The 20,018-nt window shown below is 39.7% G+C and overlaps 1 protein-coding gene across 3 annotated transcripts in view; it reads right to left on the reverse strand.

Annotated features, from left to right (window-relative positions):
• The window catches only part of Rop (Syntaxin-binding protein Rop), a 145,007-nt gene that overhangs the window by 65,382 nt on the left and 59,607 nt on the right, over positions 1 to 20,018 (reverse strand). For all 3 annotated transcript variants that reach the window (XM_067121822.1, XM_067121820.1, XM_067121821.1), the window contains exon 2: positions 15,145 to 15,421. In XM_067121822.1, coding sequence (XP_066977923.1) covers positions 15,145 to 15,172 — 28 coding nt within the window. In that variant the 5' untranslated portion in view covers positions 15,173 to 15,421. The remainder of the gene's footprint in view (positions 1 to 15,144; positions 15,422 to 20,018) is intronic.

The following is a 20,018-nucleotide window of genomic DNA, read 5'->3' on the forward strand; positions in this document are numbered from 1 at the left end:
GTTAGAGTCAATCATTATTTACTACATTCTCTGACTTACAGGTAAGCTGTATAGACACATAATTAGTCTTTTTTCCCTGAGTTAATGATGAGAAGTTGTGGATGAACCTCTTGTGTAGATAATGTTCACATTTTCCACTTCCAAGCCTTACACAGAAACTTCATCAGTGGTACGTCAAAACCCCAACATACACTGCATCACTTACAAAATTTTGTGTGCGCGTCCGAAATATTAGCCGGAGGTCCTTACTTTTCAAAACCTCTTCCCGCCATCTATCCAGCACTTCGTAAGTCTTGCTTTCCTCATTCCTTCCAATATCGCAGAATTAAACGGGATACACGCTTCATCAATGAATCATTCTCTATTCTTTCCACATAACCAAGCCTTCTCAACGCATTCTGGTCCATCTTTTCACCACCGTAGCTTTTCCGCCACTTCCTCGTCCTATCCCAGCATTTCTACACAAACAATTCATTTCGGTAACTTAAACAATTGTTCTTTAATTTGCATTCAACATTTACAATTCTCTTATATTCAGGGAGATGGTTCATCAGTCCCTTCACACCACACGTCAAGTTTGGCTTACACAGGCACTGTTCTTGTCCAAGTGACTGGCATGTACTCAGGTACCTTCTTTGCATCACCCATTTTTTTGCTCCATCTTCTTGATTCCCTTCCCCATTGAAACCTTACTCAAGCTCACGTTCGCTCTGAACTTTCTCCTCTTGCAAACACTTTCAAGCACAATCACAAGTTTCTATCACTATCTCCAATCAACAATGCATCATCTGCAAAACTCTGCCACTCCACACTCCCTCTTGTCCCAAAACCCTGCACTCTATACATCTGTCGTTTCTCTGGCTTCTCTCATCACTCCACTCTATCCACTACTACTATAAATATCTTTCACTCTACACAACATACAGGAAATTTATACTGATCCAGTTTACTGAAAACCAGTTGCTCTTCCATCTACATGCTTCAGTATCATCATAAAAACTTTTATTACATCATATTCAACAAAGGCATTGCACACCATCAATCTTAAAATGCCCTACACATGCAGCCCTATCAATACTGTCATTAGCTTTTCTGGAACTCGGTATGTTGTATATACGGTAGCTTTCACCTTTACGACTTCTACAGGCAAGTGATTTAAGCTTATCCACATGAGTTCTCTTCCTTGTCTAAGCACAATAAAAAAACAAATATGAGCTTTCGACACTACGTCGCATCCTCCTACTTCTTTTCCTATCAACAATCGGCGCATTTCTGTTCTTCATAGAAATGCCTTTTTCCCACCCTTCTTACATCCACAAGTCTCCTCTACAAGCATTCCCAAATTTACAAAAAACTGCTTCACTCTTTGTCTCTTCCAAACTCTTTCCACTCAACTCTCCACTTTCATCTTTTATTCTAAGATCCATTTGCTAATTAATCTTTCTTACAGCATTTACGATCGAAAAACGATAGTTTTCCTTGAAGATTCTGTTGAGATGTACCCCTAAATTTTTTACCCAGTTTTTCTTATTCCAACCTCTACGACTTTGCTGACCCTCTTGTCTCCTGGCAAACAATTATCATTTTTTCCTCAGCTAAGTGGTCTGGTAAAACTAAGGTATACTTAACTTTTTTTCCTAGCAACGTTACTTCAACAATCTCCATTACTAGACAGTCTAAAAAAAACTCTTATCCTCACCATTTCCACTTTTGAGTGTTCTTTGGAAAACATTTACGTACTTCCAACAATAAAACCCCTTGCCAAACTAATATACATGCGCATAACATTTACTGCTTCAAGCAAACTTAGTTAATGAGTGAAAGGAAACTTTTTATGAAGATGGGAAACAAAAGGAGAACACATTTACAAAGTAAAGGCATTAAAAGCGGTGTGAATCAAAATACAGTATTACATAAGAGAGAGAGAGAGAGAGAGAGAGAGAGAGAGAGAGAGAGAGAGAGAGAGAGAGAGAGAGAGAGGCTAACAAGCATGGATGACATGTAGGCCAGAGAAATCAACATATCTTACCGTATTGTAGTTAGCTAACCCACCCATCAAAAACACTCAGGTGGTGCTTTGCGACGAAAGTTCAAAATAAACTGAAACACATTTTGTAGACAAACCCAGTGAAAATACCAAATTTAACACATCTCTTTGAACAATATAACTCTTTCTTAGTCTCCATGGTCAGCGTTTCCTGCCTACCTATACTTGCCATTATATTAAGGATACAAAATACCTGTACAGATGCAAAATATACTTTAAAACTGCTCATTAAACAAAATGAGAATTTTAAATTGTCTAATATATAATGCGAGCTACCATCTACAACTAAAAATATCTGAAATTTTGTCTTTCTCTCTGAGAACTTTCAGTGACAATTATCCGAGGGCCACAGCTTACTAATAATCAACCTGACAATCATTAAAAGACTGACACACTAGAAAAATGGCAGAACTTCAGAACAAAAATACGACGATGTCTACACAATATTACCCCATAGTATCTTAATATACCCTAAGGGTTAGACTTGCTGTCCTTCAGAAAAATATTCACCAAAAACAAGATTAAAGTAGATATACAAGAGTTATATGACAACCATTTCTTAGAAAACACTGAAGAGCTGCTTTGAAAGCTACGCAGGTTTACCATTTAACTCCTTTCTGTCTCAAAAGAGACTATTTTGTGACTGACATCTTTCAAGTCTTCAGCAAATTAACCACACTGTAAAATTAATCAAATTTAGAATTTGCCAAATTTCAAAACACTTTTTACTATATATAAATGTCAAATGCACTTCTGGTTAAGCACTCAATAATGCCTTTCATAAACCAACTTTCCCAGAAAAGGTTACATTTCCCAGAAAAGGTTTCGAATGTAAAAATATGAAGACAAACTGAAATACTGCAAATGACTTCCAAAAACCTCAGCACTTGGAAAACTATTCATCTTCCAGGTACAGCATGACTGTAGAGCACCAATATTTAAATACACATCAGACTAACAGGTGATATGACACATTACAACCTTAAAAAGATAGGGGTATCTACTAAAACACCTTTTTCTTTATGTGACAGCCTGTTCCACTGCATAACTGTACGCACTATGAATCTGAAATTTGCCTAGGTGAAAAACAACTAATACACAAAGCATGAGGTATGACGTGACGAGCTGGTATGTAAAACTCTACTAAAAATACAAAGATAATTTCCAATAAAACTATATCTTGTCCAGCCTTCAGAGGGCTCTAAATGGGCACATAAATATAACAAGGTGAAGAGAAAGCCTGTTAAAAATCAAGGATTGATTTTATCCAACATTACCTAATTCACCAAAATCCCATAAAGTAATACTGTGTATACCTATGGAAGTAGAAGGGCTTCAATAAATAAGTTTCTTCAAACGCATAATGTACTAGGCACAAACTGCAGTTTTCCAAAAGCTTCCACAAAAGTGAGGTGTCTGGGACACCAATTTTTCTTTTTATAAAACAAAATTCAGCTTATAAAGTATTAGCCTTTGCTGAAGTCAGCAGCTCCTTCAGAGCATAGTCTTCTCACCAAACCAGGCAGGCATCCATTGAAATCAGCTCCACTAGAGGTGGTTACCTCTGTCCATGTTGTATAGGCCTAAGCATAAGAGGATAAACAGTGTTCAATTTAACTTCACTCCTCCATGTACTGAACACCCTGCCCTAGAGCAAACCCACGGCTAGTAGAGCACATATTTGAGCTAAATTCACTGGATAAGGCAACTAACTGCCATGTTAGGTCTAAAACTTAGACGAGTGGATCCAACTGAAATATCATGGATGCTTAGAATGGCCAACAAGTATTGTGTACGTACTGTATTACCTGATTTTGTCAGTATGACATCTGTCCTTATGGTAATGGCTCTGCATGGGATAGGATCTGTTAATCCAAGCTTAGCTGGCCAGGCAGATGAAACAGGTTAATTGGAAGATATCTTTAGATGGAATAAAAAAAATAGTGTCCATCTTCAGTCTGTAATACTTGGCTAGATAAGATGCAGTTCTTGCTTGGATTTTCCACACAAACCAAGTAGAGCAGAAAAAATTTCTGGTGCTGAATTTACAAAGATGTACCAAGGTAGCTCTTTTAATATTTTGCATGAAAGCCAGGGTCTTCCCTCAGCTGAATACTATGATGATTATGAATCCCTCCAACCCCATCCAATTCCCTGAAGTTGGGACTAGTCACAAAATGATCTAGCTAACCCAAAAATTAGACCAAACAATCAAGCCTCAAGCTATGCAGAACCTAGACAACAGTTTTGGCCAGTGAAGTAAATAATCATTATGGAATATTTAAAGGAGATACAGGCCACAGAAAAAATGATCGCAAAGGCCAATTCTTGCAAACAAGACTACATTCTAAATCAAAATTACTGATAACAACAGAAGTGCCATTAAATTTAAAGAAAATCGAGTGAAACATATCAAACCATCAGAGCACAGCAGTGACACTGCAAAACACACAAGGAGTGAAGTGACCAACACTATGGCAGCTGATTTCCATGGATGCATGTCCAGCTAGGTAAAAGGGGCTCCTCTTCTTTTTTGGAATGTGTCTGACAGTGCAAAAGGCTAGTGCAGACTGATGGGTTTTTCTTTGCAAAAAAATTTTCTCTAAACCAACTGATTTATAGTTGCTTAAACCATACATTCAGCTATGATGACAAACAAAAAAACGACAAAGAACTCCTGGCCTTGCACCTAAACCTGATGAAATCCTTTAGAGATAAGAATCAGAAGAACTAAGCAAAGTACCTATATTAAATATAGAACAATATTGTCCTCAACTTAATCCATCTGCTAAAATGACATTTTTATAATAAAATAAAGTTTTATATATACTTACCTAGTAATTACATTACTATTAGTTCCCACTTTTCGTGGCAGCTTAAGTTTTAAAATTTTGCGGTAGCGCTCATACTGTTTTGGTGTAGGTAACAGACCCCACCCACTTTCGGGGAAGAACAGGTAAAAACGGCTCAGGTATTCAATTTGTTCATGCATAATGTCCATTAGAGGGGAGGCGGGAGAGCTCCGATCATGTAATTACTTGGTAAGTTTATATAAAACTTTACTATAAAAATGTCATTTTTATATGAGTATCAAGTAATTACAGTGCTGAATCCCACAGAGAAAGGAGGTGGGATACATGGACACTAACAACTCAAAAACACTCAGTAATGGAGACGAATTCGAAATAGATAGGTAGCCAACGTTGGACAATGCTTGTTGTAACCTTACCTGTTGAAAGAGAGCTACCACAGATGGGTACTGCCTCTGGTCAGTGCTCATCATCGACCTGTAGTGGCGCAGCTGTAAAGCTGAGAATCGCCTTTACTTTAGTGGGCGCTTCGCTGACAAGGAGTACTCCGAGGGTTGCCAAAGCGTTATACAAAAGAATATGCCCTTGCCCTGGGCGCAGTACAAGAAAAATTTTTTTGACTGAATATTGTTACCTACACCTTACATAAAATACCAAACCCAACCAAAAGGAGATAATGACTGGTGGGTACCCCAGGTACATAGTACCCAAAGGTTCCATAACTCGATCATCAAAAATAAAGACAAGGAAATGGAAAAAAGGAAACATGCTCCTACCCTTCCTCCCCCCCACAAGTACCAAGCCAGCCATGGAAAATGGCCCTAATGTACTGGTTTCTAGTAGATTAGATTGAAGTATAGCCAACTGGCATTTAAAAGCCAGTGAAGTGGGAACCGCCCGGACTTTGTGGGCATTAACTTTCAGCAAAGGTAAGGCCTCTTCCTGAATTCCCCTGTGGACGGAGAACTCTCTCCTGGTCTGTAGGTCCCAGGATATCTGTAAGGTTCTTGATAGAGAACGAACGGGGCCAAGGAGTGGCTGGGGTTTCGTTCTTCACAAGAAACCCAAGGGTAAACATGCAGACCGCATCACCTTGTGAAAAGTCAACCTGCTTGTCCATGGCCTGTAATTCACTAACTCTTTTGGCTGTCGCTAGAGCAACCATCAAGAAGTCTTCTTTGTTAAGTCTCTCAAAGAAGATGAATGAAGAGGATCAAAGGAAGGCCATGAGAGCCAAAAGCAAGATGTCTAGGTTCCAAGGAATAAAAGGTAGTCTGTGTTCCCTTGAAGTATCGAAAGATTTAATCAAGTCACTAAGATCCTGACTTGTTGCAAGATCCGAACCTCTGTGCCTAACGACAGAATTGAGCATGGATCTATAGTCTTTAATAGTCGAAGTCGCGAGTCCCCGAGAAGACTTCCAGAAGATTAAAAAATCGGCTATTTGAGCTAAAGTGGTCTTAGAAGACAAGATACTGTGTCTTCGACACCAGTCACGAAAAATTGACCACTTAGCCTGGTAGACGTTGGATGAAGACTGTCATCTGCAGTTGGCAATAGCCTTCGCAGCTGCCATTGAAAATCCTTTCGCTCTGACAAGCTTCCTGACAATCTGAAGCCTGTCAGAGCAAGAGTGGACAAACCTTGATGATAGCGGAGGAAATAAGGTTGTTTGAGAAGACTTCAATGCTGTGGAAGAAGTCTTGGGAAGTCCACTAAGAGGCTTAGAAGGTCCGGGAACCATTCCCTCTGTGGCCAAAATGGGGCCACTAGCATCATCTATGAGTTGCTGTGAGACTGAAACATGCTGATGACTTCCCTCACCATACTGAATGGCAGAAAGGCATACATGCCCAGGTCAGACCAGTCCTGGAGCATTGCGTCTGTTGTTAAAGCCAGAGGGTCCAGAACTGGCGAGCAATACATGGAAAGACTAACTCCTGTGTCAGGCGAATAGTTCTTCTCAAGTCCTCTGTACACTTTTCCTCTGACGGCGAGCAGGAGAAGCCAATCATCTAGATATAAGCTGATGTTGATTCCCAGAAGGTGAAGCCAATTCCCCAGAGGAGCAAGGATTCGTGTGAAAACTTGAGGAGCCGTTGATAAGCCAAAGCATAGGGCCAGAACTGTAGTATCCTTTCCTGAAAAATGAAGAGTAGAAATTTTCTTGAGTCTGGATGAACAGGGACGTGAAAATACGCATCCTGCATATCCAGGATGACCATCCAGTCCCCCTGTTGTACTGAGGACGTGACCGAATGGTCTCCATATGAAACTTCATCTTCAGTACAAACACATTCAAGGCGCTGACATCCAGAACAGGCCTCCAGCCCCCCGAGGCCTTTGGAACCATAAAAAGGCAATTGTAGAAACCTGAACAATCTCTTCCTCCTACAAAGAGATAGGAGACAATGATTTATCCTTGGACTATGGAGCAGAAGAGGATTTCTTCAAAAAACCCATAAGCTCGGTCAACTGGACTGATGAGAAAGAGAGAATAACAGGAGAGGGTGCATGGGCTCCAAAAGCAGAAGCTAGGAGTTCGGCTGTTGGTGTCGAAAGTTCGGGAGCTGGCGCCAGGCGCTCTAGAGCAGAAGTCTGGTGCGAGACGCTGGGTGCCGGGTGCTCATCAGCTGTATTCTGGCACGAGATGGCAGGGACCGGGCGCTCATCAGTGGCATTCTGATGTGAGGTGGCGCGTGCGGGGCACTCATCAGCGGAAGTCTGGCGTGAGTCGGAGGGCGCTCGGCGATCGGAAGAAGTCAGGCGCTTAGAACGCTTATAGCACTCAGGACTGTCTCTGAAGAAATGATGACGATGAGCAGGAGAATCAGGCTGGACTCGAAAACTGCAGGAAGGCTGTAGGCTAGTCTCCCTGTACCTCTTGACAGCCAGGGGAGAAGAGTTGCTAATATCCACACATTTCTTGAGTGGGCGCGAAGAAGCGATATGGCTTCTTGTGTGGACTGAAAGATTCCGAATCAGAAGAAAGTTGATGCATAGGAGCGCCTTTCTAATGCCGTTTAGTCAAAGCCTGGGAGCGCACGAAAGGCTCAACGGGTGGGGTGGGGGTGGGGACTGCCCATGGGCAAACCCCCCAGCCTTCCTTGGACCTCCGGTATGTCTTCTCCCCGGTGCAGGGGAGCAGGACAGTGACCTTCGTCTAGGAGCACTGGTGGGATGGACAGCCACCTCATTATTCACAGCACTATCACTTCTCACTGCACTGTCAATACTTACATTTTTCTCCATTAGAGATTTAATAGCTGATCCCATTTCCATAATAGTACTAGATACTACACTAAATTTCTGATCGAACCTTGATTCGAGGCTGGCAATGGCACTAAGATCAGAATCATGGAAACCTGGAACAGGAGTAGATGGTAAAGTAGGAGGATTTAGGATAGGAGAAGAAGGTGGAATTGGAGGAGTGGTAGTTCTGTCATCCCCTACATTTTCAGCCCTAATGGCTGCTTTCCTCTTCTTATCTCTTCCTAATTTCTCTAGATGAGATTTCAAGGTTTTCCATTTTTATCCTCCCAATCCTAACACTCTATGCAAGTATTATCCTTACTACATTCTTGCCCCCTATATTTAGTGCATTTTGTATGAGAATCGTATGAAAGCTTAGTTAGCCTAGTTCTACAACCCTAAAAACAAATGCGAGTACTAGATGAACTGGAATCCGACATCGTTAACTAAATAATCTAAAGTTAACTTGAACAACAATTCAACAATGGTAGCAAGCCACAAAGCTACAAATTCTGAATACTTCACCAAATTCGTGCAAAGAAAAAGCCAAAAAGCGAAGAAGCAGCTGCGTGAAAACTTCCGATGTTAACCGGAAGCCAGCAGAAAACGAATTGAGCTCTCCGCTGGGTTGTTTCCTCCAGTCCCGGATGGTGGGCGGGACATTGTCACCTACACACTAATGATAACAGCGCCACCGAGCAAATTTTGAATTTTTAAGCTGCCGTAGCTTCGGGAACCAATACCTATGTAATTACTTGGTAAGTTACTTATATAAAAAGCTCGGTTGACATAGGGGCGTCTTCTTGGTTCCAGAAGCCACAAGAAGGTTCAGGACTCAGAACCAGAACCCTGGAACGCTTACAAGGGTGCGGAGGAACATGTTCAGGAGCTGCCGACATTTTTGACGGTCTGGAAATGTCGGAAAAGTGCTGACTGCGTCTCCTATCCACACTGGAATCAGAACCACTTAACAATAAAGCGTGCACATCCTCTCGGACTCCTTTCCAATGGCTGTCCGGCGAGTCCTGGGAACGGTCAACAGGCTCGACTGAGGGGGGCAACTACCCGTGGGCAAACCCCACTGACCTCCCTTGGATGTTCGGTTTGCCTCCTTCCAGGTTTAGGGGAGTTTGACAGTGACCTAGGTCTAGGAGTGTCGCCGGGACACTATTGAGGGGGCAACTACCCGTGGGCAAACCCCACCGACCTCCCTTGGACGTTCGGTCTGCCTCCTCCCAGGTTTAGGGGAGTTTCACAGGGACCTAGGTCTAGGAGTGTCGGCAGGATGAGTAGCCACCTCCTTCACTGACACGCCACTTTTTGCACTCAACTGATTCATCAAGATCTTAACGGAAACGCCCAGTTGGGTTAGGGTATTTACCATAACACTAAATTTCTTATCTACTCTGGCTTTAAGGCTGGCTAAGGCACTGGGCTTGGAAGGTAGGGAGCCAGGTAAAGGAGTTGGAATAGGGGAAAAAACCGTCATGGGAGTCGAAAGGACAGACATCTCTGGAGCCTTTCTCTCTCTGTCTCTTTGAAGTCTTCCTAATGCAAACTTAAAGTCTTCCATTTTCCCTGATCCCACTCCTCACACTCGTCACAGTTAATGTCAGGAGAACAGTTTTGCCCTCTACAAGAGGGGCAGATATTATATGAGTATCATACTTAGCAGATGTCAGTCTCATCTTGCAGCCCTTGCTGCAACATCTAATACTATGGGCACCTGAGTCTGACATATCCAGTCACAATTAATGAAAAAAGCTGATTAGCACTACCAAAAACTATGATGTACTTCACCAAATTCAGCAATGTCGGCAAACAACCAGTGAAAACAAATCAAAACAAAAACTAACCCAGTGACTGATGTTCAGTCGACGAATGGCAGGAACAAATTGCTTATCCAAGCCAGTTGTACCTATTCTTCCCCGAAATGGGCAGGGTCTGTTACCTACACCAAAACAATATGAACGCTACCCAGAAATTTTAAAACTTAAGCTGCCGCAAAAAGTAGGAACGAATAGCAATGCAATTACCGGTACTTGGTAAGTTACTCAGCCTATATAAAAATCCATTTTTAAAACATGCTATTTCATGAAGACCAAAATGGAATTTAAAAACCATATTTTTCTCTGCATTAGTTTTCTTCCATTAAATGGTGTGGCAGCAGTCTTTCTGGGCTTGAGTGAAAACCATTTCTTAAACCTTCTCCCCTCCCCAGCAAACCAAGAGGTAAAAGCTGCTGCAGTTACAAACTTCTTCACTACATCTTGGAATGCACATGATCAAACAAGGCGTAACTCCACAGAGCTAACAACAGTTTAGGGGGGTGACAGAATACAATCCAAAATTCAGTACCTGTAAATACTTGTCTGTCTGAAACATAACCCACCCCTTGACAATTTACCCTACGGCAATCTAAAGACTATTCAGAAATGAAATATAGCACAAATGGTAAAGTATAAATGTTTCCAGTTAGCCAGAGAGAAATCATAACTTTTGGGGCCAAATGTAATCTGTTTAGAAGTCAGGGTTGGGGTTGCATTAAGCTATAAAAAAAATTTACATAAACTCACATAACCTACCTAAAGGTTGAAGGTGCCATAACCTAAACTTTAGGTCCACAGGTTAGATAAAAGTAAAAAAATTGCAATACTGTAATATGGTTCCCCTACTATAAACTTAACAAGAAAGATGAGAAGGTAGAAAAAGTCACAGGGTACCATACTTGAGAAGCCAGACACCCATATCATACAGGTAATGCGTAAATGGAAATACAGTACTGTACAGCATTACACTAATATTCAAATAACTACACAGAAATACAGCATGACATTCCACTAATATTCAAATAACTCATGTTTGTTTGGGGTCTACATGTAAGGCTACTCCCTGTGCTAGTGACAACCCATTCTTTATCATTTAATTTGATCAAGATTTTTGATAAAAGATCCAGTTATTTATATTTAAGATTACACAAACAAAACTATTGATCATTTTTAAAACAAAATCAGCTATGAAATGAAAACGGAAAGCATTGCAAAGTAATCAAAGCAAAAACATAAACAATAACACTGTTACAGTATTTTGGATGAATAGCTTTAGTTCCTTATGTGGAATCACATTATTGCCTAGTCATACAAAATCTAAGCCTATAGAGAACTTTGAGGAAAAACTATGACGATACAAGTTGGCTAAGTGAGGCTGCAGTTGGAACCAGGCACAGCAAAACCTTCATTTACCACTACTCTACCCTGGCTAAACATATATAAAATAAGAAAATATACCATTGTCTAGCACACCAGAAACGCTGGCTCTAGGGCATACAGTGCAGTGTTATAACGAAGTTGAAAATAACTCGCCCACCACTTTTTCATATGATAATGTCAATGAAAAATTGTAACTAAGAAATCTATCTCTTGCAGAATAAGACATCTTTTTGTCCAAATATCTATTACAGATTATCTTTGGCTTACATCCATTAGTACTCAACCACGAAAACTTCCAAGGAACATATGTAAAAAAAACTGTACATACTAAAATAATGAATGCACAACTATATGTGACATAAGTTAGGATACTAGGAATAAAAAATTCACAACCTGCTGTCTTGATGGTTACCAAGTAATTAGTCAATAATTCACTGATGATAAGTAAGAAATGAGCAAAAGTGTATACTTTTACTTGCCTCATACAACTGAAAAAGGTGTGGGGAGAGAGAATCTTTCAATAGTGAGTGGCCTAAATGAAACAAACAATAGTAAACTTACTGGAAATTTATCAATTATGAATTTGTGAGAAGCATCAGTTTTTATTCAGATCTAAAGTAGGCATTTTTCCCAAAAGTATAAAAAACCTTCAGTAAGAACTAGGCAATAGCTTAACTCAGCATTTCTAATTTACCATAGGAACTGCACTGCTTAACTTGTGACACAGATACTATACTAATCTATAACCTATTCTGAGTAAACTTTAGATCATATAATGTACTTTCAATCAAATATTACTGATCTAGGTATTTTCATCATTCTTCTACAATACTGTACATTCCTACCAGGTTGAAATTCGATCTTCAGTTTTCTAAAGGAAATGAAGTCCAAATTATCTTACCTAACACCAAGACTTGCTTTTCACTTATCTGTCATAAGGCAACATGTTAAACTGAAATAGCCTTGAGTAATAACAAAGCCTCATTGCTCTCAAGATGCCATATAAGGTAACATAAAAAAAGACAGTTATTTTTCCGATGTGCTAATAAAATGGAAACAGAGCAACAATGATACCCTTGGACTATCTTAACAGCCTGACCAGCCTATGGAATTAGAAGGGCTGATGATGCTACATAGCCTAATGTAATCCTTTTACAGCCTAATATAATATGACCTTCCATGTGTCTTGCTAAGCTAGAGAAATGAAGTATGAACAAAACAGAGTTACTATACTTCAAAGGTCTTAAATGCTAAAAATGTTGCAAAAGTAATCACAGGGATACATCATACCCTAACCTATGTAATCACAGGGATACATCATACCCTAACCTATGGTAATCTAACATACTAAGTATTTCAGGAAGTCTGAGTCATTGTTTTTTGCCATTTATCGGTGCGTTACTTTGCAACAGTGTATTTCACACCCTCCCCTAATTTTTGGTAATAAATTCAATGTCCAAATTCAGCTTTTTCAGGCACTTTACTCTTGAATTTGATGGGGTAGCCAGCAAACTGATTAATGCTTTCGGACATACGAGCTTGGGTAATACTGAACTTGTCCTGAGTATCTACCTATAGTCAATTCCTCACTACCCCCAACCTTCCTCTTTGACTCCACCAGTCTTCTCCCTACTCTTCTTTGACGTCATTACACCCCATAACATATGTTGCTTTCTTCATGAATGTGATTGTTTTTATTTTACTCACATAATTTTGTTATGAAAAGTTATTTCATGTTTATTCTAAATTCACTGTTCTACCTATATAATAAAAAATAATAGGTTAAAATCACGGAACAGTTTATAACCATTTCAACAAGTAAGCCATAACTCTGAACAGTGATGAGACAAACTTCTCTGTAGTTACTGGATAGACAAGTGATAAACCCATCGTTTAACCCGACATTTCATTCTTCAACTCCAAAGATTTCGGAACCTAAATTCTGTATAACCATGTAGATTGTTAGCTCATTTCATCCTACACTGCTCAGTTGAAAAATTGCAATGCTAATATGTGCCTGAAAACATTCCATTACATAACAATACTGGAGAGAGAGAGAGAGAGAGAGAGAGAGAGAGAGAGAGAGAGAGAGGACAAGAGAGAGAAGAGGTCTAGGAATGAATCGGGTGATAGGAGAGAACAAGGACAAGAGAAAGAGAAGGTCTGCTCACTTCCCCCCAAATCTCCCACGTAGGCGGGGCTTTGTCTACATCCTTATTGCATCAGCGGGTGAATTGCCGTAACGAGCAGGTAACTCCAAGATACATCATTGCCTACGTAGTTACCCCAGGTGGGAGGCAACTCCACCCAATTGGCTCCCTTGCCCCAAGAATGCTTATCTGAATGAATGCGTGAATCTTGACTGGCTAGGTTTGGCTATGTCCTAAAATTCAAGAGTAAAATGCCTTTAAAATCTGTTTGGACATGGAACTTTTTATCAAAACTTAGGGGAGGGTGTGAGAAACTCTATTTCAAAGCACCATACCAATAAATCGATTGATTTGAAAGATACTGACAAAACATAATGACTCAAACTTCCTGAAATACATCATACAGTAGAGTACTGACTTCTATTTGATGTGGAGGGGTGGAAAGTGAAGCATAATCATTGTAAATTTTTATTTTCCCTGCTAATCAATGTGCATCTTCAGCTAACCCACCTAGGGCTGTATGTCCTACCTAGCCATTTTATATTCTATAAGAACAACTTGTACACTAGCATAATTTACATTCTCTTATAAAGCTAAAACAGAGCCTATGTAGCCTTGTTATTAAAAGATTGACCCTAATTTCCTCCATCACAGTCAGTGCACAATGTCAGTCCTTAAAATTATTTAGTTAACATGCGACTAACGGTATTAAATGTGTACACTTAAAATTTTGAAGTCACTGTTTAAGCACCAAGGGATACAGAACTTACCTCACAAGCAGAGACATAAAAATGTTAACAGAAAAACAACAATCTAGCTTACAAAACACAAGTCTTCCCTAAACTGTTACCTCTAGTTTAAATATGATCTAGACGAAGCTGCAGTCCAGATCTACAGCAGACTTCCCTAACCATTTCAAGAATATATGACCGTTCATATTTGTTATAAAGAATGAATTAGGCCTACCCAATACCCCTCTACTTCTCATATCCTGACTAGGCCTAAGTCCTACCTAAATAAATTACATAACACACAAAGGATGGATATCCTTATAAAATGGATACATATTCTGGGGGCTAGCGTCATTGCCTAATGTAGGGTCATTTCGATAACAATTCGTATGGCAAAGGCAACGCTATCCTAGCCTACTGGGAGTTAGCTAGGCTACAGGTTAGGTTTTCCAGGGAGACTTTGTTTCATTATTGAATTACCTAACGATGTAAATGGGGTTTTAACCTGGTTAAAAGAAGAGCAAATCCAGCTAACTAACAGAAAACCTTGACCAATTAAACAAAAGAAAAAACTTTCACGACCAGCGATACGAAACATTGGGCAATGTCACACTCTCCACACAAACCTAACATAACAACGAAAAATTGTGAAAATTTGGAACTGGGAGAATCTCTGGCAGTCACAAAAGTGACAACCCTGAGCAACGTCTTCAAATATAACGGGAAAATAAAGCAACACTTTATTGTACGTCAAGTTTGGCAGGGCTGACTCAACAGCAGACGACGCTCAATACCTCCCACTTCCTCCACCCCGTCTCAAGCACCATCCATTTTATCCCACGTCCTGGCTTAAACATGCAAGTATTTGGTATCATTACAACCAGTCAACATTCATGAATCGCTCAAACACGTCAAAAGACAAAAAAACTCGATCTGAATACTTACTTCGCCCTACTAATTCCTTGAGAGCCATTTTTGACAGCTGTGAAGTGTAGTTCTTCTTGCAGCCACTAGATGGTGTCCAATCGATAACTCGGGGCGGCAAGTTTGATTTTGCAAAGGTCCTCTGGTTTTCCTCTAATGCGCGTCACAAGTTTCTTCACTTTGCTTCTAGTGTTTTTGCTAGCTAAAAAAACCTCTTTGTAGGTTTAAATACCTTGTGCCTTTATCAAGGTGTGGCCATGTTTATAACGAAGAGGCAAGGGTTCTTTTGCTTTACAATCTGGGAAGAAACCGAGGTTAATTGCTGTTTATTGATTTTCTAAAGCTCATTGATAGTCAAGTTTTGATCAGAGAAGTAGCTACAAAACCATTTAGATCAGCCTAGCTATCAAAATATGAAGTGGTAATGCAGATTAATTTTGAACAGAGATCAGAAGCAATCGCTATGTGAAATAACTGAGCAATATCCAGAGAGAGAGAGAGAGAGAGAGAGAGAGAGAGAGAGAGAGAGAGAGAGAGAGAGAGAGAGAGAGAGAGAGCCAGCCTATATTTACTTTGTCAGCCAAGGAAAGACACCAGCGCAGTTGCAGCACATATAGTAGGTAAGGAAGAGGAAGGATGTTTGTTGTTCCTGAAGATACTAAAGGTATAGAAGTAGGATCACTGGAATGTGTGGCTCACATCGTGTTTTCATCCAATAAAAAGAAGGAATATAAATTGCATTAGCTATTGTTATACTCTAGAACTACTCAGGAGAGTTATAATTAATAGCAAGCCAGGCCAGTCATTAGTACTTTACAAGGGTTTAATGAAGAAAAAATATTAAAATAGAGCGTAGAAGATCGATAGTAAAAAAATGCCTCAATAACCCTTCAAATGAAATACAAGTGCGTGGTGTTGATAAGTGGAAATAAATCTAAGAGCCAAAGCGTAACGAAAATACATCGAAAGACAGATTATCTATTACGGGAAACAAAATGGTATTGGAATATTATGAAGAAAGTATGGTGGATTATAACCGTAGTAAGGTAAGATCTAATATAATACAATAGTGAAGTTGCACCAGTGATGAAGATTTGAAGAAGCCAGAGAATATGCCGTGTGGAGTTCACAGAGGAATGTTTGAACAACCATTGTACTTTGATTTTTGGGGACTGATGACAGTCTTGGATATCGGTCGTGTCCAGCAGGGTATAACACAAGAGAGTCGTGTTACGTAATGTTGTACATTCCGAGAGGACAGATTTATTGAAGGAAATAAAGAAAAGAAAACAAGGATCCATTATGGAAGACACAAGAACAAAAGTTTAGAAGCGACTGGCATCACTTAAGATGTCGAACTGGTACGGAGGACTTATTACCTCAAAAATCACTGCAAAGAATCTATGGAAGAAAATTTATGGGGGAACAGAAAATGCCACAGAAAATATAAGAAAAGGACTGTCGACCAAAGATTTATGGAAGGATTAGCATATGCAAATATATGAACGTACAAGGTCAAAGAATGGCGTTGTTAAGTTGAAAAGCAGTCCTACAATGTTAGACCGGAAATCTAACTACAGGACAGGACCCACTAGGCTGCATTACTGTCTTATATATTCTTCCAGTTTTTCGTTTGGGAATATTACAGGCTAAAGTTATGCCGTGGTCCCTCATGTGTGTTAGTGTCTTGCATACAAATATCTGCAAAGAACTGTTCTCTTCTTTAGCTCTTCGATGACGCAACTCCTGTATTTTTTCCCTTGTAGCAGGACCCACGACAGTTCAATACAAATATCTGTATGCAAGACACTAACACACATCGGGACCATGGCATAACTTTAGCCTGTAATATTCCCAAACGAAAAAGTGGAAGAATGTATAAGACAAACAACGAGGGCTAAAATCATATGTCCCTGGCAAGAGCCGATTGCCAAAGCCAGGAAAATGGCATTGACCTTGACACGGAGTGAAATCAATCTTCCTGGAGTTAAAGTTAAGTATATCTTAGTTTAACCAGACCACTGAGCTGATTAACAGCTCTCCTAGGGCTGGCCCGGAGGATTAGATTTATTTCACGTGGCTAAGAACCAACTGGTTACCTAGCAACGGGACCTACAGCTTATTGTGGAATCCGAACCACATTATGACGAGAAATGAATTTCCATCACCAGAAATAATTTCCTCTAATTCTTCATTGGCCGGTCAGAGAGTCGAACGCTGGGCCAACAGCGTGCTAGCCGAGAGCTCTACCCATCCATCCAGTGAAGAACTCAATCTTCCCGGAGCCAAATTATAATGGGTTAATGGGGTATCCCGAAGCTTATAAATACACAGATGGTATAAACCCTTATACGGTAATGGGTAGTGAAGGCAGACCAGAAATGAAGCGCGTGATTATTGACATAAAGATATCTTGCAGACAGGAAGGTTTGAGTCACGTAAGATGAGATAATGAAAGCAACAAGAAACGTCTAGAGGAGGTGCTGCATACCAAATCAGAAACGAATGGGACAGTCAACTCTAACTCAGGGAAACTGAGTAGAAAATGAAATGCTCGAAGAAAATTATATGATAGTGGATGAGAAACAGACATCCTTCTGTCGCTCTTGAGAACTGAGGACTGCACCTACGGTAGCACTAAAAGTGCACCGTGACCGCAAGTGTTTGTGGAGAGCCAAGCAGAATCAGGAGCCATCGTAATACAGATGCATCCCAGCGTCAGTAATATGTATACTGATCGTCAACTATGTAGGTATAAAATTTTTATGAAGAACTTTAGAATTGGGAACTTATGGAGAGAGAGAGAGAGAGAGAGAGAGAGAGAGAGAGAGAGAGAGAGAGAGAGAGAGAGAGAGAGAGAGGTGCATGATTTATAAGAAGGTAACATTCAAGCCTTTTTAAAGGGGCTTCATTCATGATTCAGGATTACCATAAGTTAAATAGTATTGGCTTCCGATCTATAGTACAGAAAAAAATTATATCTCTATTTCTTATAGTCATTAAATGGTTTAAACCTGACCTTCACCATAATCTTTTATGACCTCGTAAAACGACAAATTTGAGCGTGATTTTCTGACACGTACGTTTCAAAATAGTTTGAATGCCTACCCGTGCGCGGACGCTTTGAACCAATACCTTGAACCAGAATTAATCCTGCCTTGAACAAGGCTTGAGTCTGACCATCTGGAAAACTCGGTAGGTGACCTGGGCGGAATCGACTAGATCACTTCGCATCCAGTAGAATATTCCCATAGAAAAGGAGGGAAAAGATTTTCTGTCACAAAGAACAATTCATACTTTTCTTTGTAGTCAATAGGGTTTGACTGTTTGGTAGTAATTACTGCAGCTCTCAATTCCTGGTTTCATTCCTGAGCATTTCGCACGAGTCTCGTGAGGCGACAGATTTATTTTGCCTACAATGAAATGAATTTGAATACTACTGCAAGTGAAATTTTACTGCATCTGTTTCTAATATAAGAATCTGTTGTAAGTCTACTTCATTATAAGCAAGTTAGGAGTAAGAAAAATCTTTTCTTGGAAAATCAGAGACTTTTAGCAATATGGATGAGCTTTCGAGTCAGGGTAAAGTAATGTTATTATATTGTTTTCACCCAAAAGCTGTTTTCCCTTATAAGTGCTCGCAGAATTCGAAAGGTTTTTCTGAGGTTACTGTGTCCTGGTTCGGGATTCGAAACCGGGTTCCCTAGTGAGGCGTGAATGCTTGAATGTATATATTTGTATGTACCGGTATATACGTATGTGTATATATACAGTATGTGTGTGTGTGTGTGAATGAGAGAGAGAGAGAGAGAGAGAGAGAATACATTACACGTCCGTGTGTTAAATGTTTAAGCAGACAGTAACAATTCCAGGGAAATTAGTTAATTGAAATGTGAGCGGCAACTAATCGTGGGTCAATCCATTAGAGAGGTATTAATTTTAAACCTAATTTTGTTAAAACCTCGATGGTAATATGTGTGATGGAACGATAATACGAAAAGCACTAAATTCATATTCATCATTCTCTCTTGCCAAAGTGTGTATTCACATTTGAACAAACAAGACATGACAGCGCCCGTAAAATATTACTAGCGGCAACAATATTATAGCAACTTTCATCGTCTTTTAGGCAAATGAACTTTGCTCTCGATGGAACTTTTGATGGCAAATATTTTCTCGAGAACAAAGCTAAAAGTATGTTATTTTTTTGAGTAAATAAGCGAAGTGTACAACAAAAAATATTTTTGTGACAGTACATTAGTACCTGCCTTCTTATTTTTCTATACTACATAAAACAATTCACCCATGCGAAATTATAGAAAAATGAAGAACAATCATGTATGATAATGTGATGTCTTCCTGACTTAAAAAAGAATGGAAAAAAACAGATTTCAAAACCATTAGAAAAAAAAGGTGAGTCACAGAGTAATTATGGACGCGACTGGTAATGGATTACATTCATTATCGATCTGCTGGAAACGATACCAGTGATTATCGAAGACCTGCAAGCGTGCCTACATCGGCGCCCAACTTGCCAGGGGGTTAGGGAGGAGGGAGGGACCAAGAGTGTGGTTTTAGGGCGAACGATCCAGAACGCCCCCTTGAATCGTTGGTATTCTCACTGCGCCATCGATGTTAGCTAATCTTAAAGAAATCACGGATCCTGGTTTCTGACTGTTCTTGGGCGTCATTCGTATAATATTCCCTTTTTCGTCGTTATTCTTTTCTTGAACCTTTGATGTTCACATAACATTTGGTCATTTAATCTTTAAATGAAAATTAATAGGATGATTTGCAATTTCTTTAATTTTTTTGTTATCTAAAAATAAACCCAACCATAAAAGGTCGAAATGAGAGAGATATTCATTCTTTGGCAAAGAGAGTTTCTAAAAATT

The sequence above is a fragment of the Macrobrachium rosenbergii genome, chromosome 20 (genome assembly GCF_040412425.1).
Source record: "Macrobrachium rosenbergii isolate ZJJX-2024 chromosome 20, ASM4041242v1, whole genome shotgun sequence".
In the NCBI taxonomy this organism is placed as follows: domain Eukaryota; kingdom Metazoa; phylum Arthropoda; class Malacostraca; order Decapoda; family Palaemonidae; genus Macrobrachium; species Macrobrachium rosenbergii.